This window comes from Sugiyamaella lignohabitans, chromosome A (assembly GCF_001640025.1).
Source record: "Sugiyamaella lignohabitans strain CBS 10342 chromosome A, complete sequence".
Lineage (NCBI taxonomy): Eukaryota > Fungi > Ascomycota > Dipodascomycetes > Dipodascales > Trichomonascaceae > Sugiyamaella > Sugiyamaella lignohabitans.
The window spans coordinates 4,287,244-4,305,822 of NC_031672.1; the positions used below are offsets into that span (position 1 = coordinate 4,287,244).

At 43.6% G+C, this 18,579-nt stretch overlaps 9 protein-coding genes and 1 non-coding gene across 10 annotated transcripts; 7 read left to right on the forward strand and 3 right to left on the reverse strand.

The window, feature by feature from the left end:
* Positions 1 to 392: 392 nt before the first annotated feature.
* PFK2 (6-phosphofructokinase subunit beta) lies at positions 393 to 3,296 on the reverse strand (the record flags this gene model as incomplete). The annotated part of the gene is made up of 1 exon (XM_018878261.1): positions 393 to 3,296. The coding sequence occupies one exon, from the start codon at positions 3,294 to 3,296 to the stop codon at positions 393 to 395; it is 2,904 nt and encodes a 967-aa protein (XP_018735583.1).
* A 2,883-nt stretch (positions 3,297 to 6,179) lies between these two features.
* SPE1 (ornithine decarboxylase SPE1) lies at positions 6,180 to 7,529 on the forward strand (the record flags this gene model as incomplete). The annotated part of the gene is made up of 1 exon (XM_018878262.1): positions 6,180 to 7,529. One exon carries the CDS (start codon positions 6,180 to 6,182, stop codon positions 7,527 to 7,529), a length of 1,350 nt encoding a protein of 449 aa, XP_018735584.1.
* Positions 7,530 to 8,230: 701 nt separating this feature from the next.
* On the forward strand, positions 8,231 to 9,367 carry AWJ20_1388 (uncharacterized protein; the record flags this gene model as incomplete). Its single annotated transcript, XM_018878263.1, has 1 exon — positions 8,231 to 9,367. The coding sequence occupies one exon, from the start codon at positions 8,231 to 8,233 to the stop codon at positions 9,365 to 9,367; it is 1,137 nt and encodes a 378-aa protein (XP_018735585.1).
* A 769-nt stretch (positions 9,368 to 10,136) lies between these two features.
* AWJ20_1389 (uncharacterized protein) lies at positions 10,137 to 11,258 on the forward strand (the record flags this gene model as incomplete). Its single annotated transcript, XM_018878264.1, has 1 exon — positions 10,137 to 11,258. One exon carries the CDS (start codon positions 10,137 to 10,139, stop codon positions 11,256 to 11,258), a length of 1,122 nt encoding a protein of 373 aa, XP_018735586.1.
* A 191-nt stretch (positions 11,259 to 11,449) lies between these two features.
* AWJ20_1390 lies at positions 11,450 to 11,521 on the forward strand (the record flags this gene model as incomplete). Its single annotated transcript has 1 exon — positions 11,450 to 11,521. It is a non-coding gene; the product is annotated as a tRNA-Asp (tRNA).
* Positions 11,522 to 11,830: 309 nt separating this feature from the next.
* AWJ20_1391 (aromatic ring-opening dioxygenase (predicted)) lies at positions 11,831 to 12,907 on the reverse strand (the record flags this gene model as incomplete). Its single annotated transcript, XM_018878266.1, has 1 exon — positions 11,831 to 12,907. One exon carries the CDS (start codon positions 12,905 to 12,907, stop codon positions 11,831 to 11,833), a length of 1,077 nt encoding a protein of 358 aa, XP_018735587.1.
* Positions 12,908 to 13,706: 799 nt separating this feature from the next.
* AWJ20_1392 (uncharacterized protein) lies at positions 13,707 to 14,729 on the forward strand (the record flags this gene model as incomplete). Its single annotated transcript, XM_018878267.1, has 1 exon — positions 13,707 to 14,729. The coding sequence occupies one exon, from the start codon at positions 13,707 to 13,709 to the stop codon at positions 14,727 to 14,729; it is 1,023 nt and encodes a 340-aa protein (XP_018735588.1).
* A 75-nt stretch (positions 14,730 to 14,804) lies between these two features.
* AWJ20_1393 (uncharacterized protein) lies at positions 14,805 to 16,460 on the reverse strand (the record flags this gene model as incomplete). The annotated part of the gene is made up of 1 exon (XM_018878268.1): positions 14,805 to 16,460. One exon carries the CDS (start codon positions 16,458 to 16,460, stop codon positions 14,805 to 14,807), a length of 1,656 nt encoding a protein of 551 aa, XP_018735589.1.
* Positions 16,461 to 16,804: 344 nt separating this feature from the next.
* Positions 16,805 to 17,632, forward strand: AWJ20_1394 (uncharacterized protein; the record flags this gene model as incomplete). The annotated part of the gene is made up of 1 exon (XM_018878269.1): positions 16,805 to 17,632. One exon carries the CDS (start codon positions 16,805 to 16,807, stop codon positions 17,630 to 17,632), a length of 828 nt encoding a protein of 275 aa, XP_018735590.1.
* Positions 17,633 to 18,006: 374 nt separating this feature from the next.
* On the forward strand, positions 18,007 to 18,456 carry AWJ20_1395 (uncharacterized protein; the record flags this gene model as incomplete). Its single annotated transcript, XM_018878270.1, has 1 exon — positions 18,007 to 18,456. One exon carries the CDS (start codon positions 18,007 to 18,009, stop codon positions 18,454 to 18,456), a length of 450 nt encoding a protein of 149 aa, XP_018735591.1.
* Positions 18,457 to 18,579: the final 123 nt, after the last annotated feature.

Below are 18,579 nucleotides of genomic sequence, written 5' to 3' on the forward strand. Positions count from 1 at the left end.
CAAGAAGAGCCCCCTCCAGGTAGCTCCATCGACGCAGCCAAAAGCCCTTGGCAAGGTCTTTGACTTGCAGCACGAGTTAACTCAGACCACAACACTTCCATCCCATACCATATCCAGTGAAGTTACGCATGCCAACGACGATCAGCTGCTGGATGAGACTCGGTATCATCAATGGGTCTACCAAAAGCGACTACTTTATATGGAAGGTCTTGTGGAGTTTTTGGAATTAGAACGAAAATTCCGTGCCTACTAACCAGCATTTCTATTTATTCTGTACTTTCCCAATAAATTAATTATCTCATCTCCCATATAACCTTCTGGCAAACATCCCAGTCAAAGTAATAGATATTTATTTGTACAATTTAAATATTAGTTGATATACGATTAAAGTATTAGTTCGAACTGTCAATTCTTGGTCTACCATTCATCATCTCAGCAGTGCGCAGTAAGCCACTCCAGAAGACCTTGTTTGGACGACGAGTCTTGATTTCGGTCTCAGTCTCCCATAGGATCGAGACAGGTGTGAAGACTAGTTTGGAAGATCTGATGCCGATAACACTGAACATATCAGTGGCCTCAGCAGTTGGTGATGAACGCAGCTTTTGGTTGTTTTCCAAGAAGTGAACGCATTGAACACCCAGACGAGTGGCTCTAATTCTGTCCATTGGTGATGGCACACCTCCCTGTTGGACGTGACCAGGGACAGCTTCTCTAGCTTCGAAAGCACCCTTGGCTTCCTCGTGAATAATATCGACCAGCATTTGAGTGGTGAAGATCTTGGATGCCTTTTCGTTACGAACAATCAGACGGCCAGCTCTATTACGGCCCTGGTCCTCTTTGTAACATTTCTTCAAGAACTCAATGTCAGCTCCAAGTTGAGAGAATGAAATACCTTCTTCAGGTGTGTAAATAATGTGAGCTCCGGTTACTAAACCAGCGTAAGCAGCAACGTATCCACTGTTACCACCTTGGACTTCGACCACAAAAGCACGATGTCTCGTGGCAGAGGCAGACTGCTTAACAACATCACAGTAAGTGACCAGAGCGTTAAGACAGGTATCGGTACCAAGGGAATATTCGGTACCAGGAACATTGTTAGAGATGGTAGCTGGTAAACAAACCATAGGAATGCGGAATGCAGGATACGCGAATCTAGCTTGTTCTAATTGATGAAGAGAGTGGTAAGCCTCGAAGCCACCAATAATAATAAGACCATCGAACGAGTATTTTTGGAAGTAGTAAGCAATCATTCCCAAGTCGACTTCTGGCAAGTTACGATTAGTACCAATTTCACTACCACCCTGGATGGCCCATTGCTCGACTTCGAGCCAGTTGATTTCGCGCACAGATTCGTGACGAGCCAAACCAGTCCAACCATTGTGGATGGCATATGGCTTGTGACCACGAGAAAAGCAGTAGGCAGCAGCTGCACGGAGAGCAGCGTTCATACCACCAGCAGGGGCACCAATATTGATAATAGCAATGTTGAGAGGGTGTTCAGCAGGGTGCTTGGGCACAGTGTCAGCACTAGTGAGGAGCATGAAGTTATCCAAATGTTCACAAAACTCACTGTCACGAAGATTCATGGCCTTGGTAAAATCCTTGGCCTCAATAGCCTCAGCCACAGACTTGGTCAAGGCAACTGCTTCGACTAGGTTACGGCGGACGATTTTATTTTCAATGATACCAATCATTGGTGAAGGGGTTTCGGGAGTAGCACTGAGAATAGCATCAACAGCATCAACACCTTGTAAAGTTCCAAGGAGTCGGTCAAATGCTACAGCAGTACCACCTCTTTGAACGTGACCCAATGTGGTAATTCTGGTATCGAGACCCAGGTCAACAAGAACATCCTTGACCATCTCAGGAGTAATTGGCCTCAATTCATTATCAATAGCACCTTCAGCAACAATGACAATTGTCTTTCTCATACCTCTTTCACGGTGTCTCTTAACAATGCTAACCATCTGATCGCTCCATCCCTCCTTCTTAGGAGGCTTTTCAGGAATAAACACATAGTCTGCACCAGTAGCAATACCAGCCATAAGAGCCAACCAACCGCAGTGACGACCCATTACCTCAATAACGAAAGCTCGTGAGTGAGATTGAGCAGTAGCATCGATATAATCGACCATTTCACAAATACGATCGAGCGATGAATAGGCACCGATAGTGGCATCGGTGGATGACATGTCGTTGTCAATAGAACCAACCAAACCACAGATATACAAATGCTTGTGTTCCTCAGCCAGTTCCTTAGTAATGTGACCTTTCTCAGCAAGTTCAGCAATCAAGCTGGGCCATTCAGCACGGAATAAGTCTGCTCCGGTAAGAGAACCATCACCACCACAAACGATCAATCCATCAATACCAGCCTCAATCATGTTCTTAGCAGCCTCCAGTCTTCCTTCGCGCTCTCTGAACCTAGCACATCTAGCAGTACCGATGCTAGTACCACCAATGGACAAATATCCACGGACATCACCCCATGTCATCTCACGGATGTAATCTCCACCTCTTACCAGACCCTCATAACCTTCATAAACAGCGTAAGCCTCGCATCCTCTGTGAATGGCAGTACGAATAACAGCTCTAACAGCAGAATTCATACCAGGAGCATCTCCACCAGAAGTCATGACAGCGATTCTCTTCTTGGGGCCCTCTCCAGAGTCCGATCCAGGTGCTGAAGCAGCATTGGCACCCTTCTCACCAATAAATTCGTCCTGATGAACTCTCTTAATGGGGTCGACTGCTATAGTAAAGGGATTGCAACGTCTGGTGAATCCAATAATGTTACCTAAAGGATCTATTCCGTATAATTCAACTGGTGAAACTTCTGTCGGGTGGGATTGAACGATATGGCCAGCCCCGGAATCTTTCAGAATCTTGGAAACTTCAAGGATATTACTTGAGTAGAGCACAAAAGAAGGACCATCTCCTCTCCAGTCACCATCTTCACCGTGTCTCATAAAACTCTTGATTTTGGCATCCACGTCTTCAGCACATGGTCCACTGGCAATCAATCTAATCTTAAGAGTAACTCCAAGCGACTTATCAACCTGATCTTCATTGTTGTTCGGATTAATTGGGATACTGGTCAGCCACTCCTCGGAAATTGATGCCTGAGCATGTGAGGTGATGCTCTGGATTCCTGCAGTGGCCACTGGAGCATTATGACGATATTCCTGGAAGATAGTAAAACCAAGTTTCTTGTAGAAGGCCAATGTATCCTTGAACAGCTTCTCATCCGATGTCACTAGGGACAGAAACGACACTCCTTCGATTGATCCGCTCATTATCTGAATCCTGTGTTAGTATTTGATTTAGATCTTGGTCTTTGTACGTGTATCAGTTGCAACTGAGACGAGACTTGTTCCTCCTGCTTCACTCGAGTCGGTATTTATTATCTCCATGAAGACCACTTTTTGAATTACGAATGGATCCTGGACTGGAATCCAATTAACCTCTGCCAGAGATTATGACCAGTAGTAGTTCCTCTAAAACACCTGCCATTCAACATCATCATCATATCATTGAAACCAAAAGATGACCTCAATGGACCCTTTTCATAAAGTTCTTCAAATAAAAGCTGAACATCCACCTTGCGATTATTATCTCTAATTCGTCCTATCTATCCGTCAAAGATAAAACAGGTCGGCAGATGACCCGACTAAATTTAAACACATCAAATAATACTCACCTAGAAGGTCTAATTACAATTGAGCTGTCCAATTCACAAGATTATGAGATAAAATTCGCCGCAACGCACAACTTGACTCAGCGGTGTGTGTTTTGTAATCGCTTCCACCTTGGTATCACGGGAGAAGTTTGATTTGGTCTGTCACAGAAATAATCACCCAACATGCCCTCTATCGGAATAAGTATGAAGGCATACAAAGAGATCTACCCTTGCCCTTGAATAATGTGCAGAAAAAAATCTGGAAGATCGGCGTGGTCGTCGACGTCACTAAAGGGTATTACAGAATATTAAAACGGTTTGGTGCTCATCAACGGAGCAAGATTGCCTTCACCTGTGCTCACACCATATAAGCCTAATATAGTAGCAACTTGGTGTAAGCCACTTAGATTGGTATAGTATTAAATTGGGTGAATCAATTGTTGCTATTAAACTTAATAGCAGTAGAATGATAACTGTTATAACATGGTGCACCCTTTGCGACAGCATCCTCATTAGTTGCCTATTGGTCGGATTAAGCTGCCCAATGCCGCTAGTAATCCAACGCTTGCAGTAGAAAACTGGTGTGGTAACCAGAGGGTTTGCAATTTATTTTTCATGCGGGTAGCTCCTTCCTGTAGCAGTCAGTCGCATCTACATGTGATCTCATTTATGATTGTCTTCAGTATCGGGGAGATAGTGCATAGTCAGGCCACAGTTCTTGCTAACATTTTCATTCCTAGCGCATGTGCAACAGGCTATAGCATGATGAATTTAGGAAACTCTGATTTAACCTCGTTGAGAGTTTGAAATTGCCGAGCCATCCTGTGCTTTTGCTAAGTTTTGTAAACTCACGGGACCTGAATAACCAACTGACATTGTAGCCTCAATCGCCGAAAACTTGCATGGATCCGGATAAATCTGCATTGCCACGGAAAAACACAGTCTCACATATTTTTCCGATCAAGACTGCAAGTCTAGATAGTCAACCCACCGAATACAGGTGATATAACATCCCTACTGACTCTATTCAATGTTTAGCTGCTGTCAACTACCGACCTCGTAGTCCTCTCGGCTCTTGCTTAGTGGGCTAAGATTGCCTCTCTGGGGCACACCGCGCCTCCGGCGGCTGGGGCCCTGCCCCCAGATCCTGTGGCTCCTCTCGCTTCGCTCCAGTCGGGCTTATACAGTCCCAGTAGCTCTGTGAAGCAGAGCACAACAGGGTCTGGGGCAGAGCCCCAGCCGCCGGAGGTACCGTCCTGCTAGCTGTAAGCAGCCGCCATCCATCGATAACAGTCACGGGCTTCTGAGAGGAGTCACTACTTTAAATTCTAGGCTTATATTCCGATTATAAATAACTTTTCCAGTAGAGTTAGTAGCCTTGGCTATCAGGCTGCCTTATTGTTTTAGTCTCATTTTTGTAGTCATAGAGTGAATGAATGCTGCAATTGCTGGTAGCGCAGTAGGAGGAGAGGTAGCTAACCAAACGTCTTACTTGTAACAAATTCTGTAACTCAAAAGGGTTCGTCCCGACACAAAGCCAATTTCAATGCTAAGAAATGCCTCAACCTTATATAAGGGGTGCTCATACACTTGAAACGCCGGTATAAGTTTTGAATCGTTAAATTTCTGAACTTCTTCTGGAGTCTACATACGACATATATATATAGATGATTGTTTTACAGAAATCATGAATAGTTTTAGCTTAAAGCTTTTTCAAAATTTAATTTTTTTATGACCAGTGAAAATACTAATCGTAATTTCGGAGATACTACTGCAATCGTCATATATCGAGTAGCAACTTTGACTCGGATTGTATTCAGTTGACGGGCAAGTATCAGCATCCGTCTCTACACCTCACGGTACATACTCTCACCGCGTGGATATAGTGGGCTCGGTGATGATCTTGGACAGTTATTTATAGCCAGCCTTTAAACCCCGCGTGGGCCGCCCCCACTATATGGCCCTCTACGAACCTCCCAACCCTTCCCCTTATCTGAACACTCAGGGGTAACCAAGAACCGCAAAATTTTTCGCTTGAAACACGCATATGATAAAGATATATTACCAGAAAAGGAAATATGGCTGCAGGTTTGTGCCTTGGTGCAATTGTGAATGGTCACTGGTCTTATCACACAATGTTGATTTAAAAGGAGCCCTAGTTGCTGTTGATCGACTTTTTTTTTCTTTCTAGGCATTCTTTTTATTCTGGTATAGAATAGAATTATTCGAATTGAAATCTCAGTTTTTTTTTTCGAATAACTTTTTTTTTCCGAGGTTTCTTTCTTTGAGAGAACGAGAAATTCGCTAGGTCCTAGCGTTGACGAGGGTTGCCGACTGGGTGCCAGATAAGTTTAACCCTCTTTCCCTAAGAGGGTCAACCCGATAATTCAGATCGGTGTTCGTCGAGAAGTTGACAGTGTTTGATAATAGAAGCAAGATTTGTATCTATTTGTTTGTTTGTTCCGTAAAAAAAGGTATGGACAGTGGTTGTTTAGTTGCAATGCCGGCCATTTCGTTATCCAACAACAAACATGGCCCTGATCGTGGTACTAGTATCCATGATAAGTCCATTTACAATAGTAAGGGACATATCAATGGATCATTGTACCATGAGCATGAAAGCCAATCTACAAATCTTATTGGAAACGTTCTTCGTGAAAAAATCCAATCTATTGACCTCGATACCTGCCTTTCGGGAGGTGAGGACTCATTTTTTGTGGCAGATTTAGGTGTTGTCTACCGTCAGCATGTTCGGTGGATAAAAAATCTGCCTCGAATTGAGCCCTTCTACGCTGTGAAGTGCAATGGGGATCCTCAAGTTCTTAACTTGCTTGTCAAGTTGGGACTTAGTTTTGATTGCGCTTCAAAGAATGAGATTAGCTCCATTCTTGATCTGGGTGTGGACCCATCTCGTATCATCTATGCCAACCCTGTAAAGACTCCCTCATATCTTGGATATGCTCGACAACAGGGTGTTGGTATGATGACATTTGATAATTCTGATGAGTTGTTGAAATGCAAAAAGTTTTACCCTGATGCTCAACTCCTACTTAGAATTATGACCGATGATTCTACTGCCACTTGCCAATTGAGTGTCAAGTTTGGTGCTCCCATGTCTGACACTAAAAAGCTTTTGGCATTGGCAAAAGAATTAAACCTCAACGTTGTGGGTGTTGCGTTCCATGTGGGAAGTGGAGCCAGTGATCCCACCGTCTATGCTGAGGCGGTCGAAAACTCTCGCCAAGTATTCGACGAAGCTCTTGAATTGGGCTTTCCTCCTTTGTCTATTCTTGATGTTGGAGGAGGTTTTGAGGATGATTGCTTTGAGATTGCTGCTGAAGTGTTGAACAACTCGTTGGCTGAACATTTCCCTGACGATTCTGTTCGAGTGATTGCCGAGCCTGGTCGCTACTATGTCGCTACTGCATTTACTCTTGCTACAAGCGTCATTGGTCGTCGCTGGGTCGACGAACAAAAGGGAAAGGCCATGATCTATGTCAATGATGGTGTATATGGAAATCTCAATTCCATTTTGTTTGATCACCAGAATCCTGTTCCTAGACCCTTGACCTCTGGTGAAAGCTTCCTTTACAATGGTAAGGACGAAATCCCCTTTCACCACCGTGACCATCATTCGAGCAACTATGAGTTCTCGGTATGGGGACCTACCTGTGACGGACTCGACTGTATTTCAAAGTCGGTTCTGTTTCCCGTTTCCATTGACGTCGGAGATTGGCTGTACTTCAACGACGTAGGAGCTTATACACTTGCAGCCTCGACCACTTTCAACGGGTTCAACTTGGACTGCAAGGTACACTACGTGTGCTCGAGCCCCGAAGTGGATCTCTAGATAGAATTATCCGAAATAGACCTGTTTCTCTCACTTTGATAGCGTGCCTCCGGCAGCTATACCTCTCTCCCTGCTCCAATAAGTTCCCAATTCCCGGTTTGAGTTGCACTTCCTACGCTTGCGCAGCTCATAGCGATAGCTACCTGTTCTGGATCCCAGCAGCGATACAAAGGCTATTTCTACCGAGTGACAAATAGCGGAGCCTCCGGCGGTTGGGGCTCCGATACAAAGGCTATTTCTACCGAGTGACAAATTGCGGAGCCTCCGGCGGCTGGGGCTCCGCCCCAGACCCTGTTTGCTCCTGCTTCGCAGGAGTTGCAAGGGGCCAAGTCGCGACGACTCGACGACGGGAGTGAGATGAGCTACGGGGTCTGGGGCGGAGCTCCAGCCGCCGAAGGTACCAGCACCCCCGCCAGCGACTCAGGGTCCTCGAGAAGAGGTATCGAAGATCATCTGCTAAATAAGATCGTCCGACTCCATCATCCCTTGCATAAATGTTGCTTCTGCTTACGTTATTTCGCAACATACCCCCCACATTGACAGATGAGGTCCACGGTGCAAGCAACCCTGCCTACTCAGGATACCTAGCAAGCAATTGTGTTGAATGTGCTTGATCTAATCATATTTAAACACTAAAAGTTCGCCTCTACTCTTCAGATTCAATTGACATAGCTTAACTGGAACAATTGACCACTAGAAAAATGGAGAACGCTAAGATCAATTTAGATATATTCTTTTTAGGAGCCACTGGCTACATTGGCGGAAGTGCTTTGGGTCATTTACTCAACCACTATAGAGCCAATGATAACCAGGTTCATATCAGGGCCCTTGTTCGATCTGAAGAGAAAGCAAAGAAGTTGCTCGATTGGGCAAAAGCTCGTGAAGTAGACAAACTGGTTGTCCCTATTATAGGAACTTTGGATGACGAGGATATAATCGTCAGAGAGGTCGCTCATAATGACGTGACTATCCATACAGCTCATTCTGACCACTTGGGGGCTGCCAAATCCATTGTTAAGGGATTGGATCTGGCAATCAAGCGCAGAAAAGAAAGTCCCTCTAAAACTGCAAGGCCAATTCTCATTCATACAAGTGGTACTGGTTTGCTAGTCGATGATAGCTACGGTCTCAAGACTACTGACACTATTTATCATGATGACAATGAGGATGAAATTAATAGCATTCCTGATACTGCTTCACACAGAGATGTAGATTTGGTACTTCTCAATTACTGGAAGCAGCACAAAGACGACGTAGATATAGCCATTGTTGCCCCTCCCACTATTTGGGGATTGGGCACAGGTCCAGATTCAGTGCAGTCTATTCAAATTCCTTTGCACATCAATAAGTTCATTCCTATTAGACAGGCGTTCAATATCGGCAAGGGAGTAAATCAATGGACGCAGATCAATGTGTTGGATCTGGCTGATTTCTATCGAGTTCTCTTTATTGCTTTACATGAACAACCTGGTAAGCATGGAGGTTTCTATTTTGTCGAGAATGGCGAGTTCTCTTGGAGCGAGGTCGGTACTGCTATTCAAAAGGGACTCGTACTTGCCGGGTATACTACTTTCCATTCTGCCAAGGATGCCAATGATGACACTACTTACCTCACAGTTTTTGGTAGAAATGAACAGGGGTTCCCATACCGTAGAGTCAATGGTGGCAACTCAAGAGCTCGTGCTGTGAGAGCCAGAAAGGAGCTGAAATGGGAAGCCAAATACAGTAGCCATGAGGAGTTCTTAGCTGACATTACGCAATCTGTCCTCATTCAAGCCAAGTTCGGCAAGGACAACAGCAGAGATACTGGTGGTGAGAGGCCCCCACAAATAGAGTAGATAACTAATCGAAATTTCAGACTGATATAGAACGATAGTTCATACAATATGGTCCCCCCCTTTCCCCCGCCCCTCCCCCTGCAGATTACTAGTAGTACACTGTTTACCGTATAAGCACAGCAGTACGAGCGTTATGGTGTGGGGTAAAAGTCCTGACTACTGACTGTACTCTTCGGTGTCCCGCACAAGCCTCTAAACCAGCTAATTCTGTAAGGGTCTGAATTGTAAGCATCGGCCTCTCCTGCCAAATACGTCTAGCACCATTATTAACAGATGTATAATATATTACAAAAAGATAGCTACCGTTATTGGCAAGAGCGTCGTTAACAAATATCATATATTAGCCGCTTTCGAACCCCTGATTAGCACCACATACGGTATCTTGGCGTGCTTGACATGGGCATGTTTAACTTAGTTGAGCTGCTCTGCGACAGTGATTACCAAGTTTTCTTAGGCAGGTCCCCGGTCGGACGACCGATTACACTATAAGCCCACCATGGTTGACTAATGTCCGATATGCAGCGATAATTAATTGCCTAATATGGACGATCCCCTGGTCTTAGTACCGTATTAGGATATAGGGTGTTTATCTCCTAACGTGAAGCGAGGTTAATCTCTTGATGTCCGATACAAATATAAAAGACATGGCAATTGCTGGATTTTAAAATAAGCAACAATAGGGCATTTTAGTGATCGGATTTTAAACTATTAATTACGATCGAAGTTCTCTTTTGATCTTCTTTACCGCATCTGTTTCGTACATTTCACAATGACTCAAGAACTTGTTATTCTTGGAGGTAACTTTGCAGGATTTGTTGGTGCAAAGACTGTCTTGGATAAGATTAACCCCAAGTTGGGACAAAGGGCATTCCATGTTACTTTGATTTCTGCTTCAACCCATGCTTATTTCAATGTTGGAGCACCTCGTCTCCTAGTTGAGCCTGACAAGATTGATAGTACTCTGTTTTCTATCGAAAAGGCTTTCGCAAAGTACCCAAAATCACAGTTCACCTTTATTCAGGGTACGGTTACCAACGTTGATACCACCTCTCAATCGATTTCATATCAAAAGCCCAACCAGACTGTTGCTACTGCTAGCTATGATTCCCTTATCATTGCTACTGGTGCTAGAACTGAGAATGTCTCTTACAAGCTCGTAGGCAGCCATGAAGAAACTGTTGACGCTGTGAAGACCCTGAACAATGCAGTTAAGGCTGCTAAGACTATTGCTATTGGTGGTGGTGGCCCTACCGGTGTTGAAACTGCTGGTGAACTTAGTTCTACTTATCCAAGCAAGAAGGTTACTCTTTATACTGGTGCCTCTCGTCCTCTTGAGCATCTTGGCAAGCTAGGTGGCCCTGCTGAAAAGAAGCTTGTGAACCTTGGTGTCAAGGTTATTAACAACGTAAAGGTTTTGTCTGCTTCTGCTACTGCTGATGGTAAAACCACGTTGAAGTTGTCTGATGGTTCTGAGTCTGTTGTTGATCTTTATATCCCTGTTGTTGGTGTTCGCGCTAATACAGAGTTCCTTGATTCGTCTTTCCTTGATAAAAGTGGATTTGTTGTTACTGACGATAACTTGAGAGTTAAGGGTTTGAAGCATGTCTATGCTCTTGGTGATGTTATTTCCGGTACCGCTAAGACTGTCATTGACTTGGATAAGGCTCAAAAGCAAGTCATTGAGGCTACTCTATTGAATGAACACGTAAGCTCCTCAAATAAGCTTATTCCTCACCCCCATCCTAAAGAAATTACTGCTGCTGTTCCAATTTCGAAGAACGGTGGAGTTGGTGTCGTCAATGGATGGGGCTTGCCCAGTTTTCTTGTTAAATTTGCCAAGGCCAAGGATTATATGATCCCTAAGGCCCCTGGTCTCTTCGGTATTGCTTAAAGGACTAATATATAATGTAATTTTTATGCTAATTAATTTATTTGTATCTTAATAGATGTCTCTTGACTACCTCGATACTTTCGAAACGCGTATTTCTGAAGAGGAAATGCATCCAGTGAGATTCGAACCTCACCATGCTGGCGTTTCAATGTTGTCTCTAATGAAGTTGAAATATTTTTTGGACATCACAATCCGCAATAGTTTAATGGCTAGAATCTCCGCCTGTCACGCGGGAGATCTGGGTTCGATTCCCAGTTGCGGAGCATCCTTTTTTTTTTTGAATCCCTCCTCACATCTTCATGAAGTCCCGGCGTTGTGTCTAAATACACATCATTCTACAGCTTTCCCTTTCCCTGGGGGTGTTTATCATCTATGAATCTCGTGCTGTATCTATACTAGATCATTGTATCATATTGAATGAAAAGACTGTGAGCTACAAACAGCAGTGTCCACAACTGGTACGGAAAAACGACTATCAATCAATTAAGAATATATATATATTTCAGCTAGATTATGCCCTCTTGCATTAATGCTAATATACAACTGCTAAGCAAATTACGTATAATGTCAACCTAAAATGACCAGATAGAGGCAGGAAGCCCACTCAAATCCAAATACTTGGCTCGCGTTGCTTTCTTAGACAAAAGAGTACCAGCAAGGACTACAAGCGGACTGAAATGATCTTGCGCACCGACAGGTTGGACAGCACTTGCACCAGGCCAAGACTGCCACTTCTCAAGGAGAGAAAGGCGCGAGTCCCTCTGCTCCTCATCAGAGCCCTCTCTATCGGCAGTCAATACTTGATTCATATGTTGCTCGAATTTTTCTGCGACGGCATAGAATTTCTGCTTAGTAGGAGGAGGTGCGAGCAAACCATCAAAATTATGGAAAGTAGTTCCACTACCAAGGAAAGCGATTCCTTGCTCTCGAAGAGGAGCCAGAGCTCGTCCTAGTTTTAACAGCTCGGTAGGATTCTGTGACTTCAAAACGGATATCATGATCAATGGAATATCGAGTCCACCAGGAGCAATCACTTTCAATGGAACAAACACGCCATGATCCCAACCTCGTTTGCTGTCCAAAGTTACATTTGAAAACCCACCCTTCTTAATTGCACCAGCTACCAACTCTGCAACTTGAACAGAACCCTCAGCCTTGTAAGTATACTGATAAGTTTCCTTTGGAAAACCATAATAATCAAAGAGTAACTCGGATGTCGTTCTTGTAGAAACAGCAGGAATTGCAGTCTCCCAATGAGCGGTAACCACAACAAGTGCCTTTGGTTTATTTGGTCCATTAAGATTCAATAAGGATGAGCCATGCTTACCAAGGAAGTCGACTAAATCTTTATGATCAGGGACATTTAGGAGCGGCAGAGGACCACCTCCATGTGATACAAATAATGCAGGTGCTATTTCAGGCATGATATTCCTTGTCTCTACCTTCTCTAAGAGATGCGAACTAGGCGATTTCAAAGTTGATGAACCAGATCCAGGTAATCCAGCTGATACCAAGTCAGAATGTTGCTTCGACTGAATAATGTTGTCAGATGATTTGATAAAAAAATACCCTGCAATGGTTGCTAATGCCAGAACGATAATTGAAATTATACAATGCTGGGACCGTCTAGAGTATTCTCCTGATGACATTTATATATAGCGCTGCTATATATAAGTACGACTAATTAGCTGTGAACAGAATCACTCATCCAGACCATATCTGGCTCAGGATTTATATATGAAGTACGCGATGCCGTCGTCCGACATCCTTACATAATACGCCCTCCCGCTCACATCAGGTTAATTGTCAGATATCCGACATACCTGATCTGCATGCATGCAGGAAATCTTACTCAAAGTCATGTCAGGGTCTGTCAGCGACATTATTGACGGCCGGCCGGTAATCGGTAGTACGTTGCCTATGCAAGCTGCTTAAACTCTGATTACTTGGTCCAGGGATTAGTTGACTAAGGGAAATCTTGAAAACGGAATTTATCAGATGATATGTGAGTATCAGCCATAGAACCTAACGAATATCTTGAACATAATATTTTACCGTAAGCCCAAGCAAAGTCAAATGGGGTCTAATGATTTCAATTGGGAAGTTACATATAACTAACAAAACGAGCGGAACTAACTCCAATTATCTACCGTTGGAGTTACAAGGTGCACTTGCATTACTTCGAAATACGACAACGAAATGCCATCAAAATAACTCATAACAGAACAGATAAAAACCAAGTTAAACCACAACCGTCTTTTGACACCGCCATCATCTTGGAAACTATGTATGGGGATTTATAGTTTGACAGATCCCCCACAGGCCTACAGGCCCCACATATCGTCGACCCCACCCTGCAATCACCCCCACCCCAGTCATCTACCCCATATGGTATATGAACAACAGTTATCTTAGTGTCTCAAATACATTGGGGTGAATATATAAATCATGTCCAATGCCCCGTTTGTATTGACTGGAAAGTCACCAAATTCAGAAGAAATGTCGAGTATCCTTATTACTGGAGCCGGTGGATTTCTTGGAAATAGAATTGCTCAAGCAATTCTTCAGCAAGGCAATGTGAAGAAGTTAGTATTGACTGATGTTGTCACCCCCAAATTCACGGGCGGAGGTGACATAGTCCATTGTGTCCAGGCAGATTTGGTCAAAGAACCCGAAAAGGTCATCACTGAGGATTTGGATAAGATATTCCTACTTCATGGCATTATGTCTGGTGGCGCAGAGGCAGACTTCGAACTAGGCATGAAGGTCAACCTCGACGCCACCAGATCTATTCTTGAAATTTTGCGAAAGAATAACCAAAAGAACAAGAAGCAAGTGAGAGTCGTTTTCACTTCATCTTGTGCTTGCTTTGGTGGTAACTTACCCGATGTAATCGACGAGTCTACTGCATTGAACCCTCAGTCGTCATATGGAACTGAAAAAGCTATCTGCGAGTTGCTTATCAATGACTATTCAAGAAGAGGATTTCTAGACGGTGTTATCTTGAGATATCCTACTGTCGTTGTAAGACCAGGCCCTCCTTCATCGGCAACATCAAGTTTTGCCTCGGGTATTATCAGAGAGCCATTAAATAACGAAGAGGCTATTTTGCCAGTTTCTAAGGATCTAAAAATCTGGGTTGCAGGTACTAACAACATTGTCCGCAACTCTGTTCTCGCATCTACTATTTCTACTGCCAATTTCGGCCCTACCAGGGTCGTCAATCTACCCGGAGTTACAGTAACTGTGCACGACATTATCGCTGCCTTAGTTGAGGTAGGGGGTAAGGATAAGGTCAAGTACATTGTTGAAAAAGAAGATCCAGTATTAGAAAAGATCGTGACATCTTGGCCCGATACCTTTAATACAAGACGTGCTATCAAGCTTGGATTCTTACCCGATCCAGGCTTCAAGCAAGCTGTCACAGACTTCATTGAAGAGGAAACAGCCAAGAAAAGAAATGCTCAATAAGTACAATAAACGCAATTAAAAATATAGAAAAAATTTATCTAGATAACTATTACGTCTACTAAGTCATAAAGGTTTCTACCACCATACAGGTTTGTCATATCCATTGGGTCTACTCGTCTCATTGAATCCATTCCTTGTTTTATCCATTTTAACCACAGGGCTAAGAACCTTGACTTCTCCGTTAAAACCTGGTGAATCGAATTTGGTCAGATAGCTTGACAGTCGATCCAGAATTTTGCCATTCAGGAGGGCCTTCAGAGCAGTCGAAGATATAGCATCGACGGAATCATAATATCTGATAGCCTGCATGTCTTTATTTTTGTCTTTAATGGTCTGCCATATCTCGTTGGGATATTGTCCCTGAGCCATCAGTAACAAGTCATATTGTACCAGAGAAGTATTAGCCCAATAACTACCACCAACGGTAGCTCTTTTGTAGACAGCATCAAGAGCGGCAATGGCTCCAATACAACCAGTTCCGTAATCACTCATAGGGAATGGAGGAATAATAGGCTCCTCCCTGCCCAAAGCACGGCCTTGGGCCCAAGCAAGACCCGAAACACAATCGGCAATCTGCTGCCAACCAGGTCTGTATGACCATTCGCCCTTGAATCCAAAACAGTTCTCTGAAACATAAATATAACCTTTACCACGGTCTCTACCACGTTTTGCGAAATCATCCGGTCCATATCCTAACTTTTTGAGAGCATTTGTCCTATAACCGTCCAAAATTATGTCGGCATCAGCAATCAATGCCTCAAATTGCTGACGTCCATCTGCGGTTTTAATGTCAATATCGGTTGTATGCTTGCCAGTATTACCATCAACCTGAAAAAATGGTACATCAGAAAGGTTAGGAGAGGTCACCTTGATGACCTTGGCACCATATTCAGCCAGAATACGGCCAATGGTAGGGCCGGCTATAATACGGCACATTTCAACAACTTTGAATCCTTCCAATATTTGTGGCTTGCCAGAAATACCAGCTGGTTCGGAGAAAGGAACCTTCGGCGAAGTAGTTTCCAATGTGGTAACTTCCCATGGTGGCAGGGAGGCAATTTCTTTTCCATGTGGAGTAGCCAAGAACTGTTCTTGAGTCAAAGCCGTGGTTCCGGCCTGTCTGTATTGTCTATTCAACTCCTCTAGTTCAGCAGCAGTGAACTTCGACACCGCAGTTCCAATGTAGTCGACAATTTCGTCATAATCGGATAGATCAGAGTGAGAAGGTAATCCAATCATTTTAAGGGTAGTGGAGGCCTCGAGAGAGCCATGGATGTGATAGTATCGACTGTCCTTAGTACGATAAAGATTAGCTGACATCCGTCTATAAAGATCGGACTGAGCAGCGAGAAGATCAGTATCCTTGAGATACTTTTTGACACCTTTGTCAAGTTTGTTGTGGCCATTGACAGAAGCCACATATGCCATAAGCAAGAACAAGCTAGCATGGTACATCTCAATGTCGACTGTTTGCTCAAAACCATATCGCAGCTTACCGATAGCATTGGCAACTGAACCCTCGACGCCTTTCAAAGCACTAATAACCTCACACTCTTTGAAAGGACATGGGAGTACTAGCAGATCGGACTCAGAGTTATCAGCAAATCCTGTAGAGAAATGGACCTTATCAGCTAACGATCGAGCATCGCTGGGTAGTGAATTGTCAGTATTGCCAACAATACTTTCAAATATAGACTGGGTAGTACTAATGGCACTGTAATTCGACGACATATTTACAGCTCATGGGTTACAATCGACTGCATCTGATCTATATATATACCATGTTTCTACAGGTATTGGCGTAGGAGCTTTGAAAGTTGAATGTGGAGAGATCCGATAACACCTATCCGATGCATGCCACCCAGCCGACAATATGTGGGGTGACAACTACCCGACACGAACATCTGTCGGATGATGTTTAAATAATTAATCGATCCCAAGTAGAAGGGACTAGCAGTTATGATACCCGATAGTTATGGCTGGAGTATACTGAAAAGTATATCATAATGCTATATAAGAACTAGCCGGACAATTTGTGGAATTCTGGTAACCGCAAATTATAGCTGATCTGAAAGATGAGGATCAAGGGTAAAGAGCTCAATGTCTGGGCTTGTGGGAAAACATCTGGCAAATTAGCTGGTAAACTAGGCCAGCCAATACAACCAAAAGAATTGACTATATTTTTTATCCATGGCTTGGGATCATCTCAGAACTATTATTATGCCTTGCTACCAGAGCTTGTCAAAAGAGCCAACTGCATTCTAATGGATACAGAAGGTTCTGCCTTGTCGAGCCTTGGTCCCCTAAAACCTAGTGTAAATTCGATTGTTGGAGACATAAAGGATCTTTTATTAAGTTATGGAGTAACTGGTAAACTGATAATTGTTGGACATTCAATGGGTGGAATTACTGCTACTAAGTTTGCTGAAAAGTACCACTCTGTGTCGGGACTGATTTTGATAAGTCCCGTTCATCCCAATGAAACAATTCAAAAAGTCATGGCAAATAGGGCCAAGACTGTTCGAGAGTCGAACTCAGTTATTGAAATTGCTAATTCCGTGGCCGAGAATGCTCCGGGATCTCTGTCTACCTATCTCCACCGGGCGTTTATTCGAAGTCTGGTCTCCCAGCAGTCTCCAAGTGGATACGCTGCGATGTGCGAAGTTATCGCCACAGCAGAACCTGCCGACTATTCAAAAATCAACATACCTGTTCTTATTTTGGTTGGCGAAGATGACAAAACAGCTCCTTACGAAACGTGCAGCAAAGTCATCGAACATAGCCTCAGCGGTCCTACTAATGTCCATAAACTGCGTGGAGTGGGCCATTGGCCTTGTATAGAATGCAGTGATGACGTGACTCGAAATATAGTTAACTGGTTACTTGCAAAGGGATTTGCCTAACTCTTAGAAAGTACATAATATTATTATTGCAAACACTATTCAGAGGTCACTCTTCTCTAGCGCAAGTATGATCGCTGCCGAGCGGGTAAAACCGCTGCTTTCTTGGGTAAGTCAAATTATAGTGATAATTCTGGCGGTCCAAAAGCTCTTGCAAATCAATCGCCATAGGAAATGGGGCTCCGCTTCATACGCTGGAGGTTAGCAAAACGGGTTTGTTGGTTTATATAGTTTGCAGCTGGCGGAAAAGTGACATGCATATGTATGATAGCCGGCCGATATCGATCAAACTGAACCCGTCGGTCACGCCCTTATGCATCATCATACGTATATATAAGCAGATCAAATCCGGCTTGTGAAGTATCCATATTGTCATAATGTCTCTTGCCAATTACCCTATTACGTTTCCAAATTCCTACTCCAACACAACGGTTGAGAGATTTCTGAGCAATTTCTATAGAGTCTCAGATGAAAAGCCTTCGGCAGACCATGATCCATACGTGGACGAGTTCACCAGCGATGCGTACTTGAAGATTGGACCTAACGAGGCCCTCGGTCACGCTGACATTGGCAAGTTACGCGAGAATATATGGGCTGTGATTTCGGGAAGAAAGCACAGAGTATTCCAGGTCTTCCCATTTTCCAAAGATAGTGACGAGGTTCAAGAGCTTGCCATTTACGGAGACGTTGATTATACAAACGCCGATGGTAGCACTTTTTCAGTCGAGTGGACAGCACGATTTGTCTTGTCAGTTAAAGGCGATGTTGTCAAAGCAACTGATTATAGAGTTTTTGTTGGTCCTAAACCAACTCTGGTCAAGGTTTGATATGTAAGTAATGTAATAAAAAAAATTAGTCGTTATTATTATCTTGAAAAACAACTCTAAAAGATGCCGGAATGGCCATTGCATCTCAATAATAACTAGAAACATAAAATAACTTAATTGATC